This window comes from Periophthalmus magnuspinnatus, chromosome 7 (assembly GCF_009829125.3).
Source record: "Periophthalmus magnuspinnatus isolate fPerMag1 chromosome 7, fPerMag1.2.pri, whole genome shotgun sequence".
In the NCBI taxonomy this organism is placed as follows: Eukaryota; Metazoa; Chordata; class Actinopteri; order Gobiiformes; family Gobiidae; genus Periophthalmus; species Periophthalmus magnuspinnatus.
Window position 1 is genome coordinate 22,072,938 of NC_047132.1, and position 27,002 is coordinate 22,099,939.

General features: G+C 38.2%; 1 protein-coding gene across 2 annotated transcripts in view; it reads left to right on the plus strand.

Moving 5' to 3' along the window:
• The first annotated feature begins 3,159 nt into the window (after window positions 1-3,159).
• Window positions 3,160-27,002, plus strand: part of LOC117373007 (serine/threonine-protein kinase WNK2) — a 32,437-nt gene continuing 8,594 nt past the window's right edge. Inside the window, exons 1-14 of one of the 2 annotated variants that reach the window (XM_055223200.1) lie at window positions 3,160-3,681; window positions 4,205-4,984; window positions 18,497-18,669; window positions 18,746-18,966; window positions 19,035-19,192; window positions 19,753-19,841; window positions 20,408-20,627; window positions 21,056-21,290; window positions 21,565-21,677; window positions 23,337-23,837; window positions 24,449-24,514; window positions 26,139-26,414; window positions 26,574-26,617; window positions 26,790-26,949. In XM_055223200.1, coding sequence (XP_055079175.1) covers window positions 4,385-4,984; window positions 18,497-18,669; window positions 18,746-18,966; window positions 19,035-19,192; window positions 19,753-19,841; window positions 20,408-20,627; window positions 21,056-21,290; window positions 21,565-21,677; window positions 23,337-23,837; window positions 24,449-24,514; window positions 26,139-26,414; window positions 26,574-26,617; window positions 26,790-26,949 — 2,856 coding nt within the window. In that variant the 5' untranslated portion in view covers window positions 3,160-3,681; window positions 4,205-4,384. Of the gene's footprint in view, window positions 3,682-4,204; window positions 4,985-18,496; window positions 18,670-18,745; window positions 18,967-19,034; window positions 19,193-19,752; window positions 19,842-20,407; window positions 20,628-21,055; window positions 21,291-21,564; window positions 21,678-22,018; window positions 22,850-23,336; window positions 23,838-24,448; window positions 24,515-26,138; window positions 26,415-26,573; window positions 26,618-26,789; window positions 26,950-27,002 lie in introns of those variants that run through there. The other variant, XM_055223198.1, reaches the window with a different exon arrangement.

Below are 27,002 nucleotides of genomic sequence, written 5' to 3' on the forward strand. Positions count from 1 at the left end.
TTAGTGATTCAGGTTTTTTATACTCATCTCCATTCCTGTAATTCAGGAATTGAATATATTAATATTATGTGCCAAAATGATGATAGGAAATAGAACTGAAGACAATTACTAGTGTGATATTAGGCCAGTACTACAGACCACCCACTCAGAGAGCTGTCACATAACACTTCAGTCAACAAACTCCCTGCTGTCCACTCCGATCAAATGTTCAAGAACAGCTCCAAAAACACAAAGAAGAGGTGCTCATCTTAAATCTATGCTCTGATTTGTCTCACAAGGAAGTAACAAACATACAATAAAACTAGTACAAAACACTTGAAAATGTGAGGCCCAGTAGAAAAAAATGAAGCATTTAGACTTTCAGAATTAATTTGAAGGATATTTGAATTAATAGTATTTGACGTGCCACATGTGAAACATGATCTTATATAAGCATTGAATACATTATACTTGTGAGGACAAGGACACATACAGTCAAACTCCTGAAGATAATCCCAGAACAAGTTTGCAGCTAAAGACTGGAATGACTACAATCATGCTTCCAGCGGAATTTGAGTGTAATGAACCCATGCTCTTTTCATCTGCACAGTGACATGTATGTGTTATTGACTTCTAAAAGGCTTTGAATACCACATCCCTTCTTGAGTGTGGGAACAGGACAGTCATTTAATTTAGCAGAAGTAGATTAAGGGCCCTTTGAGTGGGTAACAAGATGTGATTTAAAATGGACTCTCTTATGTAGTGTTAAAAACAGAGCTATTCACTTTATTTATGGGAATACCTAAATCTCAAATGAACCATAAAATCCACTTTAGCTGATTTTAGGGTCAAATAAAGTGATTGGCTGCAGTCCAAAAGAGAGCTAATTTGACTTTGATTCTAATCCTTGCTTTACCACATTCCCACATGCAGTGTTCTCAGAATAACAAGTATCTCAGTTTAGACTACATTATTTGTGTCATCAGTTTACACTAAACACATACAATGAAATCTAGAGATGCTCTGACGCACTTATCTTTAGATAAAGTAAATCTGGGCCTATTGTTGCCACTTTCCCACCACTGGTGCAATGATGAAGACATAACCTGAGCTCTTCACCTCAGTGGTCATAATGTTATGGCTATAACTTGATGAAAACCCCACATTAAGTCAAGTGCACGGTCCTTCCTTCATCCCTTCCTCAGACATCAGCACTTCCTTCCCTCCGTTCCATCACGTGGCATCATCTCTCTCTCTCTCACTCTCACAGCTCTTCCTTAGTCTCTCTCTCTCTCACAGCTGGCCCTACTCCAGATGGGATCGACCCAACGTTAAATCTAATTTCCACCATTCTCTGTAGGGCTTTTAGTTTTACAGCCTTGCACTGAGCAAAGCAAACAGTGTTCCTTCTCTCCATGGTAGATCTCACAGTCAGGAAAATATCTCAAGTGTCATTTCAGTAACATTGAAACACAAAGGGTTAAAATTTGTAGTAATTAAAAAATAGCAGTGGTGCCAGTACAAAGAACTATGTGTGCTGTAATGATCACTACTATTGAAATACCCAGTCGCAGTGTAGCTGAGATCATGAATAGTAGAGTAGAGCAAGTAAGAGTATTGTCAAACCTTTTTATTGCAACTTATTGCAGCTTTCCTAAGAAGGACTGCAGTACACAGAAGTTTTCTGGTGGAAGGTCCGCAACCTGCTTGTTTTCAGGGAGATGTTATTGTTTGCCTTGAATGCTCCATAGAATGGCATTAAACTTACATCTCCACACACATGGCAGCTTGTAGGAAGAATGCATGTTTTTAAGGTATTTTTAAGTAGTAAGTGCTTAAAAGTGGTGGACTCCCATCACAAAACATACACAGGGCACCTTTAAGAGTTTCACTAATATTAATAAGAATACACTCTTACTGTTTCATCCTAGTTTTGTCTCAGCATTTCTTTTATATGCATTCATTCATGTGTGAGTAAGCTGTAAAGTAGAACTTGCTTTATTGATTGTGGACGCATTAAATTGTGTCTTTATTTGGCCCACTATTGACAAAGACCAGGAAGTCTCTCTGTCTGAACTGCTCTCCTCTCTCTTCCTCCTCCTGCTTCCTCTCCAACAGATGCAGAATCTATGTTAAATTAAATGACTCCATTATAACAGTGCTGTGGGGATGATATAGTGAAGCATTGCCTTGTAAAACACAAGTAATTGCTTATCAAATGTCAGAGTTGATCTGTACATAAAACAATTAACATTCAATTTGATCTGTGGCAGGTTTGCGGTGTTTGATAGATGAAATTGTGTTCAAAAGGGAGCAACAAGCATGCTGGCTCGCTGCTCCCTTTTGAACACAACACAAAGTCCTAAAAAATAAAAATTCATCATTTTTCCTCTCCTACATATGCTAGAGGCACAAAAAGCATAGCTCATTCATGAACATGTAGGTCTCCATGATATTTTATACTTCTTTTGTTCCATTGTTTCTTAACCCAGGCATAACACTTCCTTGTTGAAATGTCATGGTATCTAAAATGTATGCTATAGGAAAATGAGTTTTCTTCCATGATCTTTCAAGTAGTTATCGGTGACTTAACATGTTTTACCAAATTACTTTACTTGCTAAAATGTGTCTTCACAGTTCACACGTTATATCCATATTTTGTTATCTGGTTTCTCTTTGACAATAAATGACCACAATGAGCCCAATAATATCAGACATCTATGTATTAAAAGGTTAATCACAGGGCTGCTGTTAAATAAGTTACTTTAAAAATAGCATGACAGTATCTCCACGGAGACATAGCAGGAGGAGAGCAGGTGACAGGTCAGATCTGTGGAGAGCTGACCCTGCTCACACATGTTTTGTTTTTTCCAGTGTTGTTTAAAATGGCAAGATGTGCTCAATGTCCTATTGTCCAGGCAAAGCAATGGCATTTCTAAGGATACAAACAAGTGGTGAAAGTTCCATTAGAAATAAATAAAAATGAGCGAGCAACAGACAGAGTAGGTTACTTTCAAGGACAAACACAAGAACCGCTCTAAGTAAAATAAAATAGCATTTTGCACACGCTATTTCATCTGTTTCTGTGTATCCATTGCTGCTGATGGTTAAGAAGGCTGTGAGAGCAGACGTGCGGTTTGATTGGCCGCTCTCTCCGCTCGTTTCCAGGGGCGTGGATCCCAGCAGTCAAGTGAATGGGAGCGCATTTGTGTGCCACACTGGTGTATCCGCCTAACGTGGTGCAACGATGACTGCCCGAAACTGTTGTTCTAGCAAATTACTCTCCAACAGGGCCACGGGAAAACTCAGCATTTCTGTCTCTTAAAGCGGCCACAGTGGTAAATGCGCACTGTATCAGTCACGGTGTTGGTGCGTACAGAGGAACAGCGCGGACCTGCAGCCGCCGACCACAGATCCACGCACTTACCCGGAGATAAATAGCCTACTTTTTATTTCTTATGGGATTATTCACTTCGCCATGACACGATTTGAGTAGGATTATGACCACTCCTTCCATAATGAGGCGGATTTGTAGATAGGGCGTTTTAATGTCCACATTTTGCAGTGGAAACCCTGCTAATTTAAGCAAAGACGTTTTTCTAGTAAAGCTACTGAGCTGGACACGACAGGTCTGCAAACGTGTATCGCCAGCGTGACTTTTGCTGTGTGGTATCCCTCCCTGCGCTCGTGGCTTTGTAATGGGTAAGTGTGGATTCATGTCGTTTCAGTATCTAAATGCGTAAATGCCAAAAATGGTCTTAGTGCACAAGAAATGATGATTCTTAAGCAGTATAGTTGTATGGATGGTACAAATTCACACAATTTTGCAGTCACTAGCAGTCCTTGCTTTTTATTTATTAATCTGACCTTATATAGATTTAGCATATAGAATAATGATCATATTTTGCCAAGTCAAATATTGCCAATATGACACTGTTTCCAGTTAACAATCCCTACATCTTAGTTTTACTATTACACTAGCCTATGGGCGTCACTTAAAAATAATTAATGAAAGTAATTTATAAAATACCCCACAGCCACCCATATTCTTAATTATTCTGTATTGCCAGCATGTGTGGGCCTTGGCACATACCATATAACACCAGAAACTGTTCTCTTTCACTGTATTTTTTGCAGCAACAGCACTAGAAAGCATTTGATCATAATTTTTTGATAAATATGTAAGGAAAATGTTGTTTATTTCTACTGCTTTGCTATTTTTCAGCTCATGGGTCTTTTACCTGAATATTGGACTATCCATCCTTATGCTTTCGGGGGCTTCCGCTGACAAACTGCGTCACCGAGTGGGCACTGCAAGAACACCCCTATAGATTTCCCCCTTTTGAAAGTGCAAGACCCTCACGCGCTGAAATCCAAGTGTGCAAGTGGATCCTTTTGTTAAACCATGGATGTAAATGGTGGTGTGAACTCTGACCTCCACCAGAAACGACCCTCGGTACCGAACTCCCGCGGTGAACCTGAAATGAATGAAGACGTGAAAGATGGCAGGGAGTCAAATGCCTTCCCTTTATCTAGCTTTCAGAAAAATGTCCATCAACGATTTATTAGAAGAAATTTATGGTTTGCAGATGTGGAAGAACATGCTTTTGAGGCCCCTGAATGTGACAAAAAGAATAAGTTACTCAATATTAACTTGCGAACAATTGTGGACAGAAGTAGAAGTGCTAGTTTTGGGGTAAAAGAAGGTTCCAGTACTGAGAGCCATTGCGGGCAAAAGGACAGTGCCACAGAGAGCGCCAGTGCGGATGAGGATAAGGACAAAGGTGGAGAGGTGTCAAACGTGACATGTCAAGATGGTGGTAAGAGCGCAGTGAAGACAGCCAGCGAGGACAATGAAGAGGAGGCCGAGATGAAGGCTGTGGCCACGTCTCCAGGAGGACGCTTTCTTAAATTTGACATCGAACTGGGCAGAGGGTCCTTCAAGACGGTCTACAAGGGCTTTGATACAGAGACGTGGGTGGAGGTGGCCTGGTGCGAGCTACAGGTGAGTACTTCTATGTCACTCACAGTATGCCTGAAGTTACATTTGTTTGGTATATTTGTTTTAAAACTGTGGTTTGATGGTGCTGTTTCTCATAGTAGTCAAAGGTTCCTGACAGCTCAAGATTATTACTGAGTTTCTTGTTCTTCTTAACCACAAGTTCAAAGCTCCTATAGAACACAAACCCGATTATTTTTGGCTTTAAGCTATGTTATAATGTTGTTACCTCCTCAAAAACATGCCAGGAGTTGTGTTGTTGTTTCATTTGCACATGTTTGAATAATTCTTTACTATTAGTCTATCTACATCTCCAAAGTTATAATCCTCTGTTCCACCTTGTGATGTCATGTAGTTGTAGTTTTCAAATTAAAAGCTCTTTTTACCTTTTTGTTCAGAAGAGGGTGACAATTCCAGGGCTGAAATCATCCAAATGATTCCACTGAACATGTGCAGAGTTTAAAAACACAGTGGAGCACTTCCTGTATTGCCAAATGATGTCACGAGGTGGAGTGTTTTCTCCTTGAGAGAAGAATTCTGAATAAAGCAGAGTTTGTGTGTTAAACATGTGTGAATGAAACAACACACAACTCCAGGTATGTCACATCAGATCAGAAAATGGCGTAATAGGGGACCTTTAACATCATTTGTCCAACTGACGCCAAGAAGAAGTATGCTCTTTCCTCGAGCAATATCAGAAAGACAAAGCCAGAAGACATTTCACTTTTGATCATAGTTTCTCATACTTATAGTGCATAGGTCAGCTCTATACCTTCACGATGGCGGCACGCTAAACAGACAAGACTCAAGAAATTGCTCAGTCTGTGCAATAACTCATTATTTCTGTCCAGTGAAGACTTCAGAGGGGATTATCTCTCTCTCTCTTTTACTCCCAGGAGGCTTAGCAGACTACAGTAGGCATCAGCAACTCTTCAAAGACTATAACCTATGTGATTGATTTTACCTTTACAACATTTGGTGTACATGAGGAATTGTTATATTTTACATAGTCAGTATGTAAGTTTTCTGGTTATTCATTTCACATTTATTTATTTACGTGTTATTGATCCAAACAGGCATTCATATTAACAGCAGGACTCCTCTTTGAAGACATAACTGGTAGTGTCACCTGTAACATAACATAAGGAAAGACAAGTATGTGATGATTTATGAGAGAAGGCCCTGAGCACACAGGTAAAACATGTCTAAATTCAAACTTTGAAATCAAGGACTGAGCCAGGCCTTGACTTGTGCTGCAAATTTCTGCTATAAGTTCTTCAAGTCCCGACGTTGCAATAAAAAAGATTAAAGCATGCGGCCTTATAGTATATATGGTGTCATTGTCATTGTGCAGTATTTGGGCCACTTGTACATGATATATTGTGATCTTTAATGCGTCCCTCTGTGCGACAGGAGGTAGGCAGACAGGAAGCAGCTGAAGTGGGCTGTTGCATGCTGGGAACTGTGAGGTGGCCTCAGTGAAAGGTCTGCCTAAGGTATTAATGACATGCTGTGTGAATGTCCACAGAAGGCCTAGAGAAGATTTTATTATTACACAACATGATCAATTGATAAAGGACAGTTTCATTGTGGTAATACACAATTTGACGAGCTGTAAAGGTCCTAAATTACACAAAATTAACTCTCATTAAGTCATATTATAATGTTGTTACCTCATCAAAAACATAACATTCTTTCGAAGAGAAGAAGCTTAATATGCAGGTATGTGTGTTTAAACATGTGTGACTAAAACGCAAAAAACAACTGTAGGTATGTGTTTAATGAGGAAACAACATTATAACATAGATCAGAAAATGGGAACTTTAATTCTTTATTTCCGCTACAATCCAAATTTAGCCATATTTTGTACTGTGATCAATTTAATAATTCGTTCAATGGTTTGTGCTAAAATTAACCTTAACCTTTCAAGTGTGTCACATCATAGATTAGCTGGTTGGATACTTGTGAGCTGTTATTTTAATATCCATCCAATATACTTTACATTAAAAAAATATTGTGCAGAGCTCTAACCACATCAGAGTAGGAAGTGTCCCATTAAAATGCAATTGTCTGCGTGAGCACTCAGTATAGAGACGGCATGGCATGGATATGTGGATGACTTCATGTGGTGATGTCATGCAGTTGGGCATGATGATGGTATGAGGAGCTGGGAAGTAATCCTCCATGTTTTATTCTCCCATTGAGTCATATTTAAATGTTTTATATTCCGTCTTGGTGTGTTTTAGTTGGTGCTATATGGATTAAAGTCGGCGGAACAGGTTTGTGCATCATGATGGTATGTAAAACGTGTGATCTTTGGAACACACTCAGCTTAATGACCTATTGAGCACTTTGGAAATATTGATCAGGGCTTTGAATGCTTCACTCAACAAAACCTCCCGAGGGCCTTCACAGCACAGCTACTAACTAGAGATGGAAAGTATCTGTATGTAAATGGCCTATTATCATTAATCAACTTTGACTTTTCGGTCAAGAATGTGCATTGTAAAGTGCAATATGAGGTTGTTAATATTTTACAGAAAAGTTCACCTTAACTTAAATTTCAGTTAACAGGTAAAATAGGTCAGGTGAGGAACATTGCATGATACATCGCATTTGAATTAACATCACAATTTTAATGTTGTATTAAGATAATTTAAAAAAAAAAAGTAATTTATAAAGTAACATAATTCCCTCTCCGAACAGCAAAATAGCATGTTTTTTAATACGGAACTGGCTAACCCTGTACTCTGGCAAACATGTACAAATGTCCCTGGATTGGGTGTATACTAGTCTATGGAACGTACCTGGATGACTGAGGTATCACACAGATATTAGTAATATGGTAACATGGTAACATAAAAGAAAGTACTCTGATTTAATGTTGAAAATGACATTCTACTGTCTAAAGACTGTTTTATAATATTGTGGTATTGAGTATATTCCTTGAATCGTGACAACACTGCTCTGGATAACTTGAAAATGTGCTATATCCAGATCCTGATTTAACAGTAATGGAAAATCTAATCTCAATCCTTGTCTGAAAAATTGCAACTGCATGTTTTTTTCCAAAACCGTGCAGCTCTGATGTACATATAGTTACAGCAGTGCATGTAATCTGATGGACATATCTTTTCCTCATTTTTTTGTTTATTGAGAAAAATAGGATAGGCTTATCCTGTGTTTTCATGTGACCACATGAAATTGGATATAACTTCCTTGCTTGATTTGCAACATACTATATCAGGGTACAACACTGCAACAAAACATTCAGACAATTGATTGTAAAAAGTTTGAACAGCGTCAACTTAAAAATATGTTGAAACTAAGAAGAAAATATTGTTATTCTTTTTTTTGCAGTTCTTTATTTTCAGATAGTGGTGTATAGTTACAGGGTTCATTATTAGACCAAACACAGTACCGTAGGCATCCACTTTCTGTCTTTTTAATAGAAGTTCCACACAAAACAGAACATTATACAAGGGAGAGAAAGAAACTAGTGAGCCAGTGCACCTTAGCTAGACATGTAATAATAAATAACAGAAGAAAATTAAGTACAAAAGCCAAAAAAACAAGGGGAAAATATTGTTACTCTAATGAAACAGATCATATAGAAAGTGCATATGGGTCAAAGTATAAATTACCACGGGCTATGGTCATGACCCACTTTTTCACTTCACCCGTGGTTTCTCTGTGTGTGTTTGCAGGTTCAAGTTATGACCCTAAAATATGGCTTTTTATGAACCTAGCAATTCTATTCTTATTCCAGTTGATATTAGTCCACCAGTTTTATTTGTGTTGATAGGACGAATCATTGTGTTGGTGAAAGTGTGGGCTATGTATGTGGACATAGAGATAGTGCAGGACGGTGAGATAGAATTCCACAGTTTTTCTGCTCTATTCAATACATTTCTCTTGCCTCACTATTTTTAATCTGGCGTGTTGTTTACCTTTTTCCTTTTCTCTCCTACTTTCTCTCTATCTCTGTCTCACGCCTCCATTCTCCCCAACACATCACCCCCATCTCTGTGTGCGTGCCAATTTTCTGGTATGACACAGGTGGTGCTGGCAACCCACTGAACACTGAACTATTTAAGTAATGTGTTTTGTAGAGCACTCAAACTGACTCCATCCAGAAAGCTGGATGCTGTGTAATGAAATGTCGACAAAACAAGGTAATAATGGATTAATTTTTCTTATGGCAATTACTCACAAATGTACTTAAAAACCACAAGGGGTATTGACTGAGATACTGAGATATTTGACCATCTATAATGAAGACGTCTACTACAGGAACACAACCACACAGCTATATGGAACATTAAACTATTATCAACTGGTAAAACGTCTACTGTACTAACAATATTATACCTCTTTTTGTGTTGTCATGATACAAAAATTTCAAACTTAAGGAAACTAAGGAATAGACTTGATACTTGATACCGATTCTAGTGCCATGATGATAATAAACCACTTTTTATTTAGACATAGAATTTTAAACGTCATAACATCATAATTTCTAAATCATACCACTTTTATATTACCATGTGGCCTTATATTCATGTTATCCCTCAGTCGTCCAGGTAGATTCCATAGTAGTCCGTGGATGTATACTAGTCCATGTGGTCTGATACTTATACTCATTCTAAAGCTATTCAGGAAAAGTTCATTTCTGTCATGTGAATGTTACTCATTTGAGCAGGTATCGGTACTAAAAAAGTGTCTAGTTTCATTACTGGTTTCAGTATCTATTAGTATCTGATTGTTTTATACTTTGACAATCCCAGCCTCTTTATGAAACTTGCATTGCATTTAGTTTTATACATGTGTTGAATTTTTTTCTGAGCTGGATTTGTCCTTTTAAACTTTCCTCTTTCTCCCTTTTCTTCCTTGTTGAAGAAACCATATCCATGTCCATGCCTAATGCAGGGAGCATAGCTTACCTCCGATTTTGTGTTGACTTCTCTGTGGTATTTGGCAGGGAGCTTGTTTGTCAGTAGATTAAATCAGCGCAGAGCTGACTGTGACCATGTAAAGATGCCAGGATGTGGAAATCATGTCTTTTCCTGCACACCTTGGACACAACAGTGCATGACCTATTTATTGGTAAAGTTTTGAACTGTTGGGCTAAAACTGACAGAACAATGGTTGAAAATGCACCAAACATGTGTTGCAATATATTCAAATGGTCTGCGTGTAGCTACCACTGAACCAACTGAACATCCCTTAGGGAAGATGGACAAGTCTGTGAAGGATATTTTTTTCTTTGGGTGATTTTTTATTTTTTTTTTCTCATATTTCTTCTTCTTGTTAGAAAGAGGCTGGGTGTGGTAGGAAAGGCGTCCGATAACAAAACTTCCCAAATAAACATGCTATTGATTTGCTTTGATTTATTTATTTATTTATTTTTTCCCAATCAGGGAAATGGAAGTGAAAATAAATAAAGAGTTACAGAGTCAGACTATTTAAAGTCCAGTGTTACAGGAAGAAAAATCCTCCATAGAAGCTGAACTTTGCTATATTTTAATGTTGCTATTATAGAGGTTAGAACTGACCAAAGATAGTTATAAACTTTATGGAAGTAATGGTGTTGTTCTTCTGAGGCCCAAATTGTATTTTTGACCCAAAACCGTCCATAACAACTCGTGTTTAACCTGTTAAACTCTTATAGTTGATAATCGTAGTTCTGGTAAAAGAGGGGAATAATATTTATTGCAGACCCACTAACTTTGAACTTCTCAATTTTTCGTGGAACAATCCAAAGTGTCACAACAGCTCATTAGGGGCAGTAATCCCAAAGGAATTCACCAAGGTTATGTGTGTGAACAGGGAACAGGGACCTCTCTATTCGATTAGGCTCTGCTAGTCTCACTGGGAGTTTAAGTTGATCTCTTACGTTACCATGATATTTATCATTATGAAAACAGTTTTATTTTAGTTATAAAATGTTTTTTATTCCATGTTTTATTGGCATTGGTCTGACATTTTAAATCAAAATCAGATATTTTTATTTTATTTTTTTTGTAGCAATATATGTTATAACAACCACCGCTACAAAATATTTGGCTCTCAAACTGAGTTGTACATTTATCAATAATACATTTTTTTTTTATGTATTATTGCCTAAAACATCAACAAAATCATTCTTATTTCCAGAACCAAGACAGATCTATACCTTATTTGCAGTGTGTCTAATTCGGGTCATAAAACCAGGACCACAACTAAAAAAAATGTATCTGTCCTACGTAAAATAAGTACATGTTTCCTCTGTAATCAGCCCCTCTTGTTCACTGTAGGTGTCCTAGATTCTTCCTCTGTCAAGCGTGACAAATTACCTCCCCAATAACTACTTCTAACTATTTAGGGGCACACTTTGTACCCATTTGTCTCACTCTGTTTTACATGCACCTTTTGAATGGTTGAAATTCCAGTTTGGAGGAAATTTTCTTTTGGTCAAGGCTGACATGCAGAACTGATTAGTCTTAAAGCTTAAGATGGTAGTTCGCAGCAGTAGTTTTGTTTTACCAAGGGACTTCCCCAGAGTTCATTTTGTTTTGTTAGCCAGTGTTGGCTATAGCTGCACTTTTTTGATAATTCTTGACAACAAACATCTTATACACCGCTGTACAATATACAAAAAAACTAACTGATGACTGCAGTAACCTACAACTAAACTAGATCCAGACTAGAATAATACTAAATTAGTGAAAGTATTATAACAAAGCTGCGTGGCCTTATACATGAAAATGGTTTGACAAGGTAACTGACATAAAACTGCTACACATATATAATCTCTGCACACTTGGAGGCATGCCATAACAAAGGGATGATTGAAATACTTAAATACTTTTTTTCTTGCAATTTTTAAGCTGTTATTGTTTTAAAGCTAATGTTCTGCATTGTGTAGACCGCTTTACTATATGGTTATATATATACTATCGAACATGAAGTAAATCTCCTGCTTGTGTTTAGTCTGGACTGGAGCATAGTGCTGATTCAAGTTGGTCTTGTTGGCGTTTTGCCTCACTGCAGCGGCTGCTAAAATAGTCAGAGAGGTCGGCTCGGTTCTCAGTTCATTCTGGGACATCTTTGGCCACTACCCCACTCTACCCCACCTTGCCTTTCTGTGCTTCAAACTTCATCATCATCATTGTTTTATGAAAACATGTATATTTAGACTGGGTCCACCTTGTACTTTCTTGCACAAGTTTATGCAGGATACAGATATTTTCATCCTTTCTTTAGGAATATGTGTGAATATTTGGGACATTGGTGTTACAATACGCAGAGCCAAAAACCACTCAGTTATTCTTGAACCTGATCAATGATTAATGACTGATATTTAAAACTTGGTGTTTGCCATCAAATAGCATTGTCAATAATGTCACTGTGTTGGCATTTTGTGGGATTTTTAGTACTTTTTACTTGTTCCACTGTATACTTCATTTTGTAAAATTATATGATTTATTACAACATTCAGTTACACCAGCTGCTCAAATGAGATTATTATTTTGGATATAACCATATTACTGGGCTCAATATGCGGCAGAACAGATTTGGGACAATGCTCCAAAAACATAATGCACGCTCATTGATTTTACTATAAAACTGGCCATTGTTGACTTTAGATCAAAATTAATTGCTTGTTAAGTTGTATTTTTGTTCAATATAATGGACAGCTGCATACACTGTTATTCCAGAGATGAGAATCTTCAGCTGTCTTGACTCACACAGTGATACCTTCTCTTTGGGAAAAGACAAGTCCTAAGTATAACAGCTACCTTTAACCTTGTGCTTTTGTGCCTAGTTTTATACGGCATCTAAATCAACTCACTCTTCTCCACTTCTTTTTTATGACTATGCAATAGAAGTAAAGTTATAAATGTATTATGCTAGGTGAATTCTGTAAGTTTAGTTACATGGAGTACATGAACCCTTACGCTCATCGTGTCATCATGACCTCTAAGGAATAGAGACTTCCGTTGGGATCAATACAGAATCACATCCTCTGCGCAATGAGTGTAGGATATTAATTTCAATAAACGAAGCTGTGTCCCCCCCGGCCACTGGTCTTTGACATGAGATTTAATGCCTAAGTTTAGAGTTTGTGTTATTTCCTACATAAGTGGCTGTTTACATAAGAAAATCCCCTTATTGTTGTTGTGACATAGTTTCGGACACTGGCTTTAAGTTTTCTTTACAGGAAGTTGTCAAGACGTTCTTATTGAAATCCCTGTCACATTGCTAACCCAAAATCAACCTAATCCTGTTTGAATGGCATGCAGTTATTAGAGGAAAGAGGAAATGTTTGTGAATGTATTAAGCTTTGGAAAAGCCTTGATGAGGATTTGGTGTTTTACTTCATTGTGACGATTCTTAGCGGTTTATAATGAGGGCTTATTGATAATTAAGGCCAGATATTCTCATAACCTGGCTTGTTTAATTTTCACATTCAATTCCCAGTAAGGCATATGAGGTAACTTGAAATTATGCAATGATTTTTGTTAGACTAAGTAATCATTAAATGTTTGTTTAGCAACAGTCGCATGGTGACTTCCAGTGTAACATGTAAGGTAGCTTCATTATTCATTGGTGGTTTTAATCTTGCGTATAAACCAATGTTTGCAAATCTGACTTGTTAGCTAAAAGCATCCAAAAATTTCCCCAAAGTAACATAGCAACAAAACCTTGTCAAACCAATACCTTTTCATCTCTACACCAAAAATATCTGAAGATGACACAAATGGAGCACAAGACCGGCAATAATGGTACTTCTATGACAGCCACCTGTAAAGACATCACAGTGATGTCTGATTAGTCTGTCTGTGGTGTGTCGTGAAGATGGATGGTGCCTGAGCTCACAGCTTCTCCTCATCGGGACCTTTCTGATTCTATTAGTGCATAATCAATAGTGTGTGATAGCTGCTATTGTCCCATGGGAGTATCACCATTTTTTATCTAAAAGTGCCGTAACGGCAGAACGATGGCTTTGTCATTTGTTGTCTGTCAAACATTTGTCTGTCTCAGCATGTACAGTGTGTCTTTGCCGTGTGCACATTTTCAGAGCTGAATATTTTGTTCTAGGGCTTTGTTCATTTTTTATTTATTTATTTTTTTTATTAATGCCAACTGTTCAAATAAATGTATTAATCTGACTACTCTTCACAACTTTTACAAACCCAAAAGTATTGCAGTTGTGATTAAATTAGCAATTTTCTGTTTTCAATTTAGATGTCAGTTCAAAGTGCATATTGTATACACATCCAGCAGCATTAACATTTGAGAGAAGACTGAAATATGAACTGCTAATACAAGAATTCAATTTATTTCAGTACACGCTTATAGAGGACTAAACTTGGGGGGTTAACAAGTTTTTCACATTCTATTACCTAAATAATTGCTGCTTTTGTGACTTCATTATTGCTTCAGTTTAAAGTATGAGTAGATTGCAATATAGTTCAGTCATCCCCAAAACGGTGCATGCTAGTTTCCCTTTTGGTTGGTGTCCATATTACTTATCAGTTGTCTCTATCTAACCTCATCCTCATGTCTCACTACACCATGAACCTCATGTTTGGTCTCCCTGTAGGCCTCCTGTCTAGCAACTCGACATCATTCTACCCAGAACTATACTGACTGCAAAACCATTGATTTAAAACAGGATTCATGCATTTTAATATTGACCTTTGTGACTTTGGCATTGACTAAACCTTACCCAGACATTTGCATTAGTTTCTATCTGGCCTTCTGTAGACACTGGATCTTGTGCATTATTCAGCAGTGGCCACATGTGGACCCAGTGGTGTTGTGTGCACAGCATGGCAACATCCCACCTAATACATATGCACAGGAAGACCACAAGTGTCACACCAACAACACACACCGACAGACCAGGGCTAGGATGCTCATGAGAAGCTAAATATCACCAGCTAGCATGAATGGGACTGCGACACTTTTACCGAGAGCAAAGTGTGTTTTTCACAAGTCTGACTCATTGCTGTGTTTGAAGCTTGAGCGTGTCTCTAAATAGACTTTCTAGTGTCGGTATTTGTTTAAAGGAATCTGCAAAGGAAAAGAGATGCCAAAGACAGGTTAGGATTAATATTTCCACGGTCACTAATGCATGAAATAAATGTGTATATTTACTTATTTTATTATTAGCTCGTAACAGTACTTTTATACAATAAATCTGTGATAAAATGACTGTACTGTATTCCTGATGTCTACTCATACTACATTTTTTACTACTAAAGCTAGTACTGCTACGACTGTTAAAACTGATAATATGTCAATCATTATTTACTGCTTTATTTAAAAGAACACTTAAATACAACGAAAAAGTACCTACTAAGCCAAAACAAAATAAAAAGTATATAAAAAATATACTAGCTTATGTGTAAACATCTTGTTAAACTCTCGAGCTCTGCACAACCGTTTACAGGCAGCAGAGATGGAGAAATGGATTGGGACATTAGCTGGAGGCCATTTATAAACCAAAGCTCCACTGTGCAGCCACCCACCACCTCAGTGTACAAGACCATTAGTTCCACACTCTGCGGAGCTCATTCAACATAAACAAGACGTTATGCACTGTGCGAGAAGGTAATAGATTTAAATATTAGTCATGGGAACTCACCGAGGTAATGGAGTGTGGAATTGCACAAAAATGTGTGTTTAAATCAGGTGGATGGATGAGTCACATGACACTGTTGGCTCTAACTTGAGTTTAGTTTTTCTATCATGCAATCCCTGGCCCCTTTTAAACAAATGAACATTGTTTACCTAATAATCTTGTCCACTCCGTCTGTTCGGTTGACCTCTGCCTTGGCTGTGCAATGAATCAGATTCTAATTAAAAAGTCCCAAGCATAGATGCAGTTTAAATTGAGGCAGCCAATTCTCTGTCAGTAAAAACATCAGTGCAGATCCCAAACATTGCAAAGCTTGGAGTAGTGTTTCAATTTTTATACTAAGGAATAGACTCAACACTCAATACCAATTCCAATACCAAGACGATAGTAAAAAAAAGGGCCATCTAGACAATAGAATGTAATTTTCAGCATTAAATCATAGTACTTTCTTACCAGGTGACCTTATAGCTGTGTAATCCCTCAGTCGCACAGGCAGGTTCTATTGTGGTCCATGGGAATATAGCTTTAGAATGATCTTGAGCTGCATCAGATAAAGTATTCAGGAAGGGTTCATTTCTGTCCTGTGAATGTGACTTTTTTAGTATCGATACCTGCTCAAATGAGTTAGTTTTCATATTAATTTTAGTATTGATTAGAGTCCGATTTTAGATACTTTTGACAACCCCACTTTGGAGTAAGAAATTTTACTTTTTTTGTGTTAGATGATGAGGATGATGACTAGTGTGCATTGTTTATGTTCAGAAAATGTATAATTTAAGACATTTTAGTTTTTTAGTTTTTTCAATATTGGAAAATAAAGTCTAAATAAAATAGAGATAGGTCCAAAACAATTGTGACTCATTTCTTCTCATATCACCCAGCCCTACTCTGGCATGAGCAACTCTAACATGGTTATCATATTCATATCATGCTGCCTCCTTATCATTAAATATTGTGAGGCAGTTTGCAGTTAACTTTTATTGTAGTATTTAGATTCTATTTTAGAATCTTGAATTTTGGGCATTCTTAAGAGAAAAAAAAATATATATAAATGGGTTTCAGCTTCCTGTTATATACAACATCTTTTCCCATTCAAAACATGTAATATTTTGTTTTAAATATGGCAACGGTCCTAATTTTGAAACCCATGGATGTGTATGTAAACATCATACATTTGTCAAATTACCAATATGTCAACAATACATCAATTACAAAAAATTGCATCCACATTATAATTGAGAAGAATGACTTAAAAAGACAGCAGCAGCAGAAGTCAACGAGTACAAACCGATTTATGCCTCACTAATTTTTCATGCCGGATCCGTATCTGTAGCCACCACGTGTTTGTGCAGAGCGGGGAGGAGCACGTGGGGATCACCCGGCTTTCTTTGGGCGGACCCCCCCCCACACAAGGCAAGCACTGCGCAGCTCGCCTCTGTCCTGGGATCTCTGCAGCGCTGAATTATTCATAGAGCTAGAGCGGAACGCAGAAAGACCCCACCCCCAGAACAATCTCACTCTAAACCTGCTGTTGGCATCAGGCTTATCACGCTTTCTCATTACGTCATGCTACTTTTCATATTGGTAGTACTTAAATATTCTGATGTTAAATGGATATGCAAATCACAAAATACTAGAGGGCGATGTGATGTTATGCAATTAGATGGCATAGACTATGTTTGACAGCATTTCCTAGCTTTCTCTTGAGCAATTCACCTGGCTAGATATTTAGATGTATTTAGATTTATAAGCTGCATATCCCATAAACAGAATGAGGCATTTTTTGGGGCCATGAAAACACATTTCAACATTATGTGAATTCTGTTAAAATAAGACATTAACTACATTAACATACATTTTATTTAATTCACAAATTTTGGATTTATTTTTACATCTTAAATGTTATTATCACTAAAAAGTAAAAATATCGGCAAAAGCTTTGGTTGCACCCTAAACACACGCCAAACACAATAATCTTTTAATGTTTATAATGGTTGTAGTTCAGTCATGAGATAACTGTGCACAGGGATGAGAAATCTTTCAGAACTCATCCTTTATCTATCGGTTTAACAAAAAGGCGCCTATGCTATTATCTCAACCTTTTTACCCATGCTTAGGACTGGTACATAATGTTTTGGTTTGATGTAATTTTTTTAAACGAGCATGATATCACCTCGAACACTTAATTTCGTCTTGCCGTCTTTGTTGCCATTCTCCATGAGGGTGGGGCTGCTAGCTCCACGTCTCGCCTGTGAGGAGTATACATGCGCTGGTTACATAAGAGCTGTGCGTGTGATGATACAAGCTGCAGTGTAAGATAAAGGAAGTCGTGCTGGTGGTTTTAAGGGCATAGGGTTGAATGGAGTGTATTAACAAAAGGGAAGCCCATGAGTGGGAGATGCAGGTTGTACTAAAGGCGTGGTAGGTGCAAGGTTATGGTGAGACAGATTGCAGATGTGGAGGAATGGGTAGGGGTGGGGTGAGGCCAGTGAAAGGTGGATGAAGTAAAGGAGATGGAGAGGGAATCGATGTCGTTGAACTGCAGCATGTGGTGGAGGGTGTGAGAGTGCAGGCTTCTCTCCGTTCTGCCTCCCAACACCTACCTCAGAAATGAATGGAAATTAGAGCTGTATAAACTTTTATAAACTGCAAAATGTTCTAACATGTTCTGTTTTTGGTACACTTTTTAGTTAAAAGGTGACGTGTTTTTGTTTTGTTTTTTTGGTATTTTATTTTGTAATTCTTTTTCTAAAAACATATAATTCATTTATTTTAAATCAAACTGGATATTATGAAGGGACATAGCCTAGTAATTTAGGTAAAGAATCTTTACATTACATTTTCACACAATGATTTCTGATTATATCTAATTTTTATTTTTTTTTTAGGACCGTAAGCTGTCCAAAATGGAGCGTCAGCGCTTCAAGGAGGAGGCAGAGATGTTGAAGGGTCTTCAACATCCCAACATTGTTCGCTTTTATGATTTCTGGGAGTCTCCTGTCAAAGGGAAGAAATTTATTGTGTTAGTGACAGAACTCATGACATCAGGAACTCTCAAAACGTCAGTATTTTAATATTTGCGGTATTATATTTATCTTTTGTGTTCATAAATTTTCTGTAATTTTCCTCTCCTAAAGGTATCTCAAGCGTTTTAAAGTGATGAAGCCCAAAGTTTTGCGCAGCTGGTGTCGTCAGATTTTGAAAGGCTTGCATTTCCTCCACACACGGACCCCTCCCATCATACACAGAGACCTGAAGTGTGACAACATCTTCATTACTGGCCCCACAGGCTCAGTGAAAATAGGTGACTTGGGACTGGCAACATTGAAAGCAGCCTCCTTTGCTAAAAGTGTTATAGGTAAGTAAGAACCAATGAAAACATTATAAAATAAAAGACAACATTACTAACATTTGTTTTATTTTTAGGCACACCTGAGTTCATGGCGCCAGAGATGTACGAGGAGCACTATGATGAAGCAGTGGATGTCTATGCCTTTGGGATGTGTATGCTGGAGATGGCCACTTCAGAATACCCCTATGCAGAGTGCCAAAATGCTGCCCAGATTTACCGCAAAGTTACCAGTGTAAGCCATTGTCCTGCTCAAGCCCCCTCATTGAAAATGAAACCAGTTAAAGCTCAAGTGAAATGTACTTGTTTAAGACAGAGATGCTGTTAAAATCATGCAGCAATGCTTTGAAGGGAAAATTGATTTCCACTCTTGGCCTGCTTGAAATTTGACCTGTGTCTTATGTGCTATTTAATAAAGACATGGTAATGGTCAGCGGCGATCTGTGAAACTGTCTCTAGACACTCACGTGTTTATTGGCATTCTTTGTCCATTACCCTTAAGCGACTATAATATCAAATCCCTGTTTGTATAATAGTCTTGGCTGACGTCTGTCACTAAAATTTATAACAGACCATATAATGTATATTATTTGTTTGGAATTGGCATTAAAAGCTAAATGGAGAAAATATAGGATTTGGGCAACTGAAAACTAGTCAGCTTGATCTATGTAAAAGTAGCATAGTAAACTGTCTGCAAAGTCACCTTTACATTAGCAAATTGAACTTTTGGTACTTTTAAGGATCTAGATATTATATCTGCACTACTTACTTAATTTCTTTTTTACTTTTCCACAGGGAGTTAAGCCAGCCAGCTACAACAAGGTCATGGATCCAGAAATAAAGGAGATTATTGGGGAGTGCATCTGCCAAAAGAAGGAGGAGCGGTGAGTGATGGCAAATGTCCGCATTTTTACACGAGCGGGTTTGGGCTGTGTCTTCTCTCACTTTCTCTGGCATAGACAGCTGACGACTCAGCAACATCAGTTTTCCTTTGTATCTGCAGGGCACCTATGAGTTTGGTTACATAAGCACAAGGGGTGACATTAGGGTCTATGTGGCTTTTTTTTTTTATTGCTGAAGGATTTCACTCAGTTTCACTGTAAATGCATAGATGCAGGATACATAATTCTGTAATGAACCAATAACACTGCTGAGCAGTCTCAGTTGTTCTATAATTACCTACTCTTAAGAATTAAGTTTTTTTTTTAATTGACATGTTATATGTCAGAGATTTTTGTACAAAGTGTTGTAGCCTTATAGGTTTACTCTGCTGTTTTTGTCTATTCTTCTCTTTAGCTTGATTTTGATTGCATGTTCCTGCTGCTCTTAATTTTTACATTGCAACATTGTTTTTCCCTATTGTGGGATAAATAAAAGTTTTAAGAAAGTAAAAACGTTTGTGGTTTACCCATAGATTTTCAGCACATTTATTTTCTGTTCCATTTTTCAGGTACACAATCAAAGACCTGCTGAACCATGCCTTCTTTGCCGAGGACACAGGTGTGAGGGTGGAGCTTGCAGAAGAAGATGATGGGAAAAAGTCGTCCATCGCTCTGAAGCTGTGGGTAGAGGATCACAAAAAACTGAAAGGGAAATACAAAGAAACTGGAGCCATTGAGTTCTCGTTTGACCTGGAGAAAGAGGTTCCCGAAGTTGTGGCACAAGAGATGGTGAGTGAATGATAAAATGCTCCTAAACTGGCATTTTACCCATTGCCTTGAGACCACACATTACAGTGCCAGTGTTTATTAGTGTACATTGTGCCTGTTTACCAGTAAATACCAGTAAATAAAAAATAAACACATACAATTTTACAAAATTATTTAACTTCAATATTGATAGTCAAATGGGATTTCTTGCTTGCTGTAGTATTCCTGGTAACTGCTAATTTGTTCCTATTTGCAGCTTTAACATTTTCCTGATAAATGCACAACCATGCCAGCTGCTGACAAAAGCTATACTTCAACACTCATCCCCTTAAAATAGATTTCTTTCCCCTGTCCGAGCTCCCATTCTATGTCTCCATCTGTCTTGCTTTATACAACCTTTCTTTCTTAAATCACAATATAATGCAATGTCCTTTCTTGTACATCATCAGGTGGAGTCTGGCTTCTTCCATGAGAGCGATGTAAAGACCGTGGGAAAGTCCATCCGGGACCGAGTGGCTCTGATCAAATGGAGGAGAGAGAGGACAGTGTCTGCATCTCTAAAACGGGACAAGGCTCTGGGCACAACGTCTCAGGGTGCCTCTACCAGAACTGAACCAGAAGAACCAGACTCCGACCCTCACAACCGCCTCTGCAACCACCCGACTAGTACCACATCGGTCACATGTGAGGAATTCTGTTGTTTTATTTATTACTGATCAAAACAAAAAGTACATGTGCAAGATGCTTTGGTTGGATAAGATATAGGGTCATTGTTGTGCTCTTTAAACCAGGCAGTAGAGACAAAGTGACACAATGTAGGTCATCATGTTCACTCACAGAATAGCTGCAAATATCAATAATATGGCTGGAGAAATGTGATCATTGTAAAAGGTGAAGATAACAAATGAAGAAACTATAAATAAAATATTGTATGTTATATTTGTGTTTGTTTTGGCAGCTGACAGCACACTGGACAGTGGAACAGGCTCCACTGTGTACTCAGACTCACACAGCAGTCAACAGAGCATCCTTTACCAGTCACTTCTTGAACCCACTATGACAACACAGCAGGTCTGTATCCAAATAGAATAACTCAGAACTTGTTTTTGAAATTTACAAATGTGAGGTCACTAGACCAGTTTTTCTCACTTGTAATGTACATATTAGTACTCTTGACATATTTAGGTGTTAATTGCTCCTGTTTCCATCATTATCTTTATTTGGGTTTATTGTAGTTTTTTATGTTCTGGTCTGAAAAGATTGAGAAACACTGGTCTAGATTTTTTAAAATTTTCTTTTACAAACATTTCAAACATTTATGCACATCTGTTTAGTGCCATCACAATGCCGTATTTACTTACCTTATCCGATGAGTGTATTTACATAACTTGTGTTTGCATTTTGGGTATCAGCCTGGTCAGTTTCCAGTCCGACCTCGCTCCTGTGACAAAGGTGAAGTCTGGAGACCTACTCTAAGCCCTGAGATCCGGACTCGTTTGGGTGGTGCCACCAGGAGGGGGAGTGCTCCTGTTATAGACACTTATAAGGCCAATCATATTAGTCAACTTAACGGCCACATTCAAGCTCAGAGGTCAGTTAGCCCCACTCCTGTAGTCCTAGAGAGCCAATCGGAGTTGAGTCCGACCGAACTGGAAGTAGAAGATGGATTTCCTTCTCCTACATTTCTCCTGCATCCTCAGTCCCCTGAACGGCGGCTTAGTGACACCTGTGTGAGACCTTCATCTGAATCAACCAATCAGAATCTAGGTGTTCCAGCACGAGGTGGACGCAGGCACTCTGACCTAAGCAGTCTTATGAGTCTAGCATCTCATCATAACCATTTACTGTCCATGCACAGAGGACACACATGCCAGGCCTGCATGTCTTTGCTTTACATGAGTAATCGTCCTTTTCTAGCAAACTATAATGACCTTCAATTGCCCACCACCGGGGTAACTCATGGATTTGGGCGTCATAGTACAAGCCAGAAAATTTTGAGTGATGGTTCAGATTTCTCACTGCTGCAGAAGAACCTTTTCAACATAATCAGTGGCAAATCAACCCTTTGTCCCACTTCTCACACCCAAACGATGCACCCTGCATTGGCTCGCCAGACACCCCGCAGTGATGGTGATGGAACTTTGAAGACACAACTATTGTCTTCTATTGGAGACCTCGAATCATCTCAAGATTCCATGTCTGTAAACTGTTCAGAAGATCCAGAGACCAGGGCTATGGGAGTGGTAGGTCTCTAGATGAATTATTTTTAGCGCCCTAACAAGGTCTCGACTGCTTTCCTAACCACTTGTCTTCACCCTAACCTTGAAGTAGAATCTGCATGGAGATGCTATGACCTATTACCTTTGACCTTTGCTCTCTGGGTCATTAACTTTTACCAGCCCTGCTCAACTGATACATATCTAAACATCTGTTCTCCCTGATTGCCAATCCAACTTTACCGCTTTCACTGTGGCTGGGTTTATAGCTTTTGTCAGTGAATCTTAACTTACAATGCAGAAATCCTATCCTATTGTTCTTTACTACTGTTTGTCCCATGTCTTTTACCATACGCTTGTTTTTCCAGCTCAACAATAGATATAACCTAATTTGTCAGCAGTGATTGCAGCAATTTCTCTTTTGATTCAAGATGTTGTGGTACTTGTATGTTGGTTTTCTGTGTATCTTTGCAGACTAGCACACAATCCATTCAATATGTCTCTTTTGTTTTAGGCTAGCTCTGTGGACCACCAGCATCAGTCTATTCAGGGCATGTCAAGCACCTCTCTACAATACCTCCAGTCGGGTCTCAACCACCCCGCTGCCCCTCTCAGCTCCCTGACCAATGCTGCAGGCTATGCACCTCAAAATGTACAGCAAAGTCAAGCATCAGCCGCACCACAATATATTGCACAGGGCTACCAAACGCAAAGTCAACAACCACAGCATCCAGCAAATTCAGGCTTCTTTTCAATGCAACAAACCTACCCAAATTGTGTGGCTTCAAATCAAATGCCATCACAAGCAACACCAGAAATTTACAATCAACATTTGACAAATCAACCGGAGCACCATGTAACTTTGCAACAAAATACTGTCATTTCACAAACCCAGGCTGTTATTACAAACCAGGACTATGCACATTCCATAAATGGACCACAACATACAGCTCCAGTCCAGTTTACTCAAACATTTGTGGAGGAGGGTCAAGGCTTGCATGGACATGCAACTCAGGTGAGGATAGTGTCATTAAATTGTAATCTTAGTGCAATCTTTAGATATTTACTTATAAAATATTGTATTTAAGTTCTGAACTGAGATACCAAGTATTACAAATTAATCTTGAAATTAATGCACTACATTCCACGTTTGATTTTCATATTCTAGAAGGTATTGCATAACTGAATTGACTTTCCCTCATTTACTTATAACCAGATTAATTACGAATTAAGTGATTAAATCAAATGGACCCTTTTTATCTTATTTTTAGATTTTGATAGACGGTGGTGATCTTTTCGTCAAACATTTTAGCTTGCTGTTCCATATTAGATTACATTTGATGACTTCTCGCCTCAACACTTACCGTAGTCTCTAGTTGTAGATTCAAAGCCAGTTGTTCAAATATCAGATTTGAAGGTGATGTCAGAGTAGGAGCTCTATCATTTGGAAATGAGTAGGCTATTGTTATCTGAATCAATAGTAGGAAATGTGGCTTTTCAAAATTAGCTAGTTTTTTTAGCTAACATCCTCTCCCCTTGTTTCCTCTCCAAATGGGTTACTGTATTCTGCAAGCTATTATTGTCTGTTATTGAACATTTCTATTATTATTTTCTTTGCATTTCCAGACTTCAGGACACAATCTCCAGCCCCTGCAGATTTCAACTTCCCTCCAGGCTGCACAAGCTTGTCAGGTATCACATTTTCATCATGTTTTTTGTCATAAAAAAAATGTATATACATATTGCATATGTAGAATTCAATAGCAGTGCATGTCTAAATTGCATTTAAACCTAAAACAAATGGCAATTATTTTTGTTCAAGAGAAAACCCAAGCAAAAATGTTACTTGGTATTAAACAATAACAAGGTTGTGTGCAATTTACCATATTTTAAGGTTCAGAAGTTTCAAATACTTAATGTAGTTTCTTCTGGTTTTATTATTAATCCTCTGCACCCTTTTCTTGATTTCCTTCTTTCCTTTCCTCCTTCTTTGTCTTTTCTTAAGTTCCCCTCTCAGTACCCCACAGTGCAGGTGCTGGCAGACTGTGACTCCTTCCTCCCCACATCCTCCAGCTGTACTCCTCATCCTCCTTCAATCTCTCCATCCCCTAGCCCCATGTTCCTCTGTCCAGGGCCGGTCCACCCCTCAGCCACCCCCTCTGTCTCCCCTCTCTCCCCCCCGATTGTAGAGAACATGTTGTCACCGAACATACCCGTCTCGCTCTTACCTTCTCCCACACCTATGCTGGGGAAGATAATGCCCACATCTCCATTGCACCTTCCACAACCTGTATTTACATCGACATTAAACACATTACATCCGATACATGCTCACAGTGCCTTGGTTCAGAATACACAGCCTCCACCAAATGGAAGCTCTCTGATACAGGTAATTGTGATGTGGCTGTGGACTGGTGATGTTGCCCCATGTTGCTTGTTATGGTCTCTGTGCGCTTTAAAAGTTTGCTTAATCGTGATAAAAGCTTTTACCTGTTTACAGTAGTACAGAAATATGCTAGATGATGCTGAATTCATCAATATACATAGACACTACCAGTCAAAAGTTTGAACACACTTTCTGTTTCGATGTCTTTTTTTCTTTACGTTTACTACTTTCTATATTTTATTTACATATGGAAGACATCAGCTATATGATGCAGTAAAGAAAAAAAGTTAAATAACTTAACTAAAATATTTTATATATTTTTAATGTAAATGAAAGGAGCCACTCTTTGCTTTTTAACAACGCTCTACCTTGCCCTTCTCTCAGTGAGATTCATGAAGTCTCCTAAAATGGTTTTCATTTCACAGGTGTGCCTTGTCAGATGAATGAAATGGTGAAAGTGCAAAGCAGTGGTCAAAGCAAAGGGTGACTGTTTTTAAAAATCTAAAATCTAATTAAAATATTTTTTGTAGTTTATTTTTTGTTTGTAGATTCTCACTGAGGGCATCAAAACTATGAATGAGCATATAGAATGTAGCAATGTAAATAATCATGGAAATAAAGAACCATGAATGAAAAAGTGTGTCTAAACCTTTGAGTGGTAGTGTAAGTGCATGTTAAGAATATTGCACACATGCATATCAGGCAAATTAATAAATTAGAATGGCATGATGGTGACAGTGAAACATATTGTATAGTGTAATTCATTACAAAAATTTACTATAATGTGGGTATATATTAATGGGAAACCATAACACAATTGAACAAAACTTGTGATTGAAATGTGCTAATTGGTTTTTATATTTGTATTTATAACAATACTATTATTAATATTTCAAACAATATTACATAAAGTATTGTTTTCTCATTTAGCAGGTGCCCCAGCAGACCCATGTCATTCATCCTGGACTGGTTCCCCCGCCGTTAGTCCAGCCTGGACAAATCAGCCAGTCCACCTCTTCACCTGTGCACAGAGGATCACTCCAGAACACCTCTGCAGACAACAGTGTGTCCCAACTGCACTCTCAGACCCAGGTCGAGACCCAGGTCACAGTGCAGCCCGAGACCCAAAGGTCCATATCGGAGAGTACCAGTCTGAGCCAGCACAAAGCACATGTGGCTGCTCAGGGACCAGGGCCAAGTATGGAGGTAAAACAAAGGAGAAAAATAAGATTATGGTCATAAACAATATTGTTCTGCAATCATATGAGTAGGTGTTGTAATAGTGTAAATAAATTCTTCATTTTCTTCTCGCATATTTCAGATTTTGTTTGTTTCACCCAGATTTTTGTCAATTTGTATTTCTAGGACCAAGCCACCGAGAAACACAGTGCTGGCCAGAGCTATGACAGGTGCCATGTTTTGTTTAACTTTTCTAGCTTTCAAGTTACAAATTGTAATAATAATTTTAATTGCACAAAAGCATTATGCTATTTTTCTTAACAAAGTAAATTAAAGTAAATGCAAACTTTAATTGTAATTGTGACATTTGTGCAAAAGTATTAGTATTTGTTCTGCCTCCAGTGTGAACTCGGATGCTACATCGGGAAAAGAGATGAGTGATGGCTATGAGGGCACCCATGGGAGCAGAAGTGATGGAAAGGCCAGAAAACACCACCGCAAGACTTCACGCACACGCTCCAGACAGGAAAGGATCAACAAGCCCAAACTAAGCATGCTCAATGTAGGTACTCTAGTATGTATTCATTAATCAGTGTTTTTGGTTAATCAGTGCTT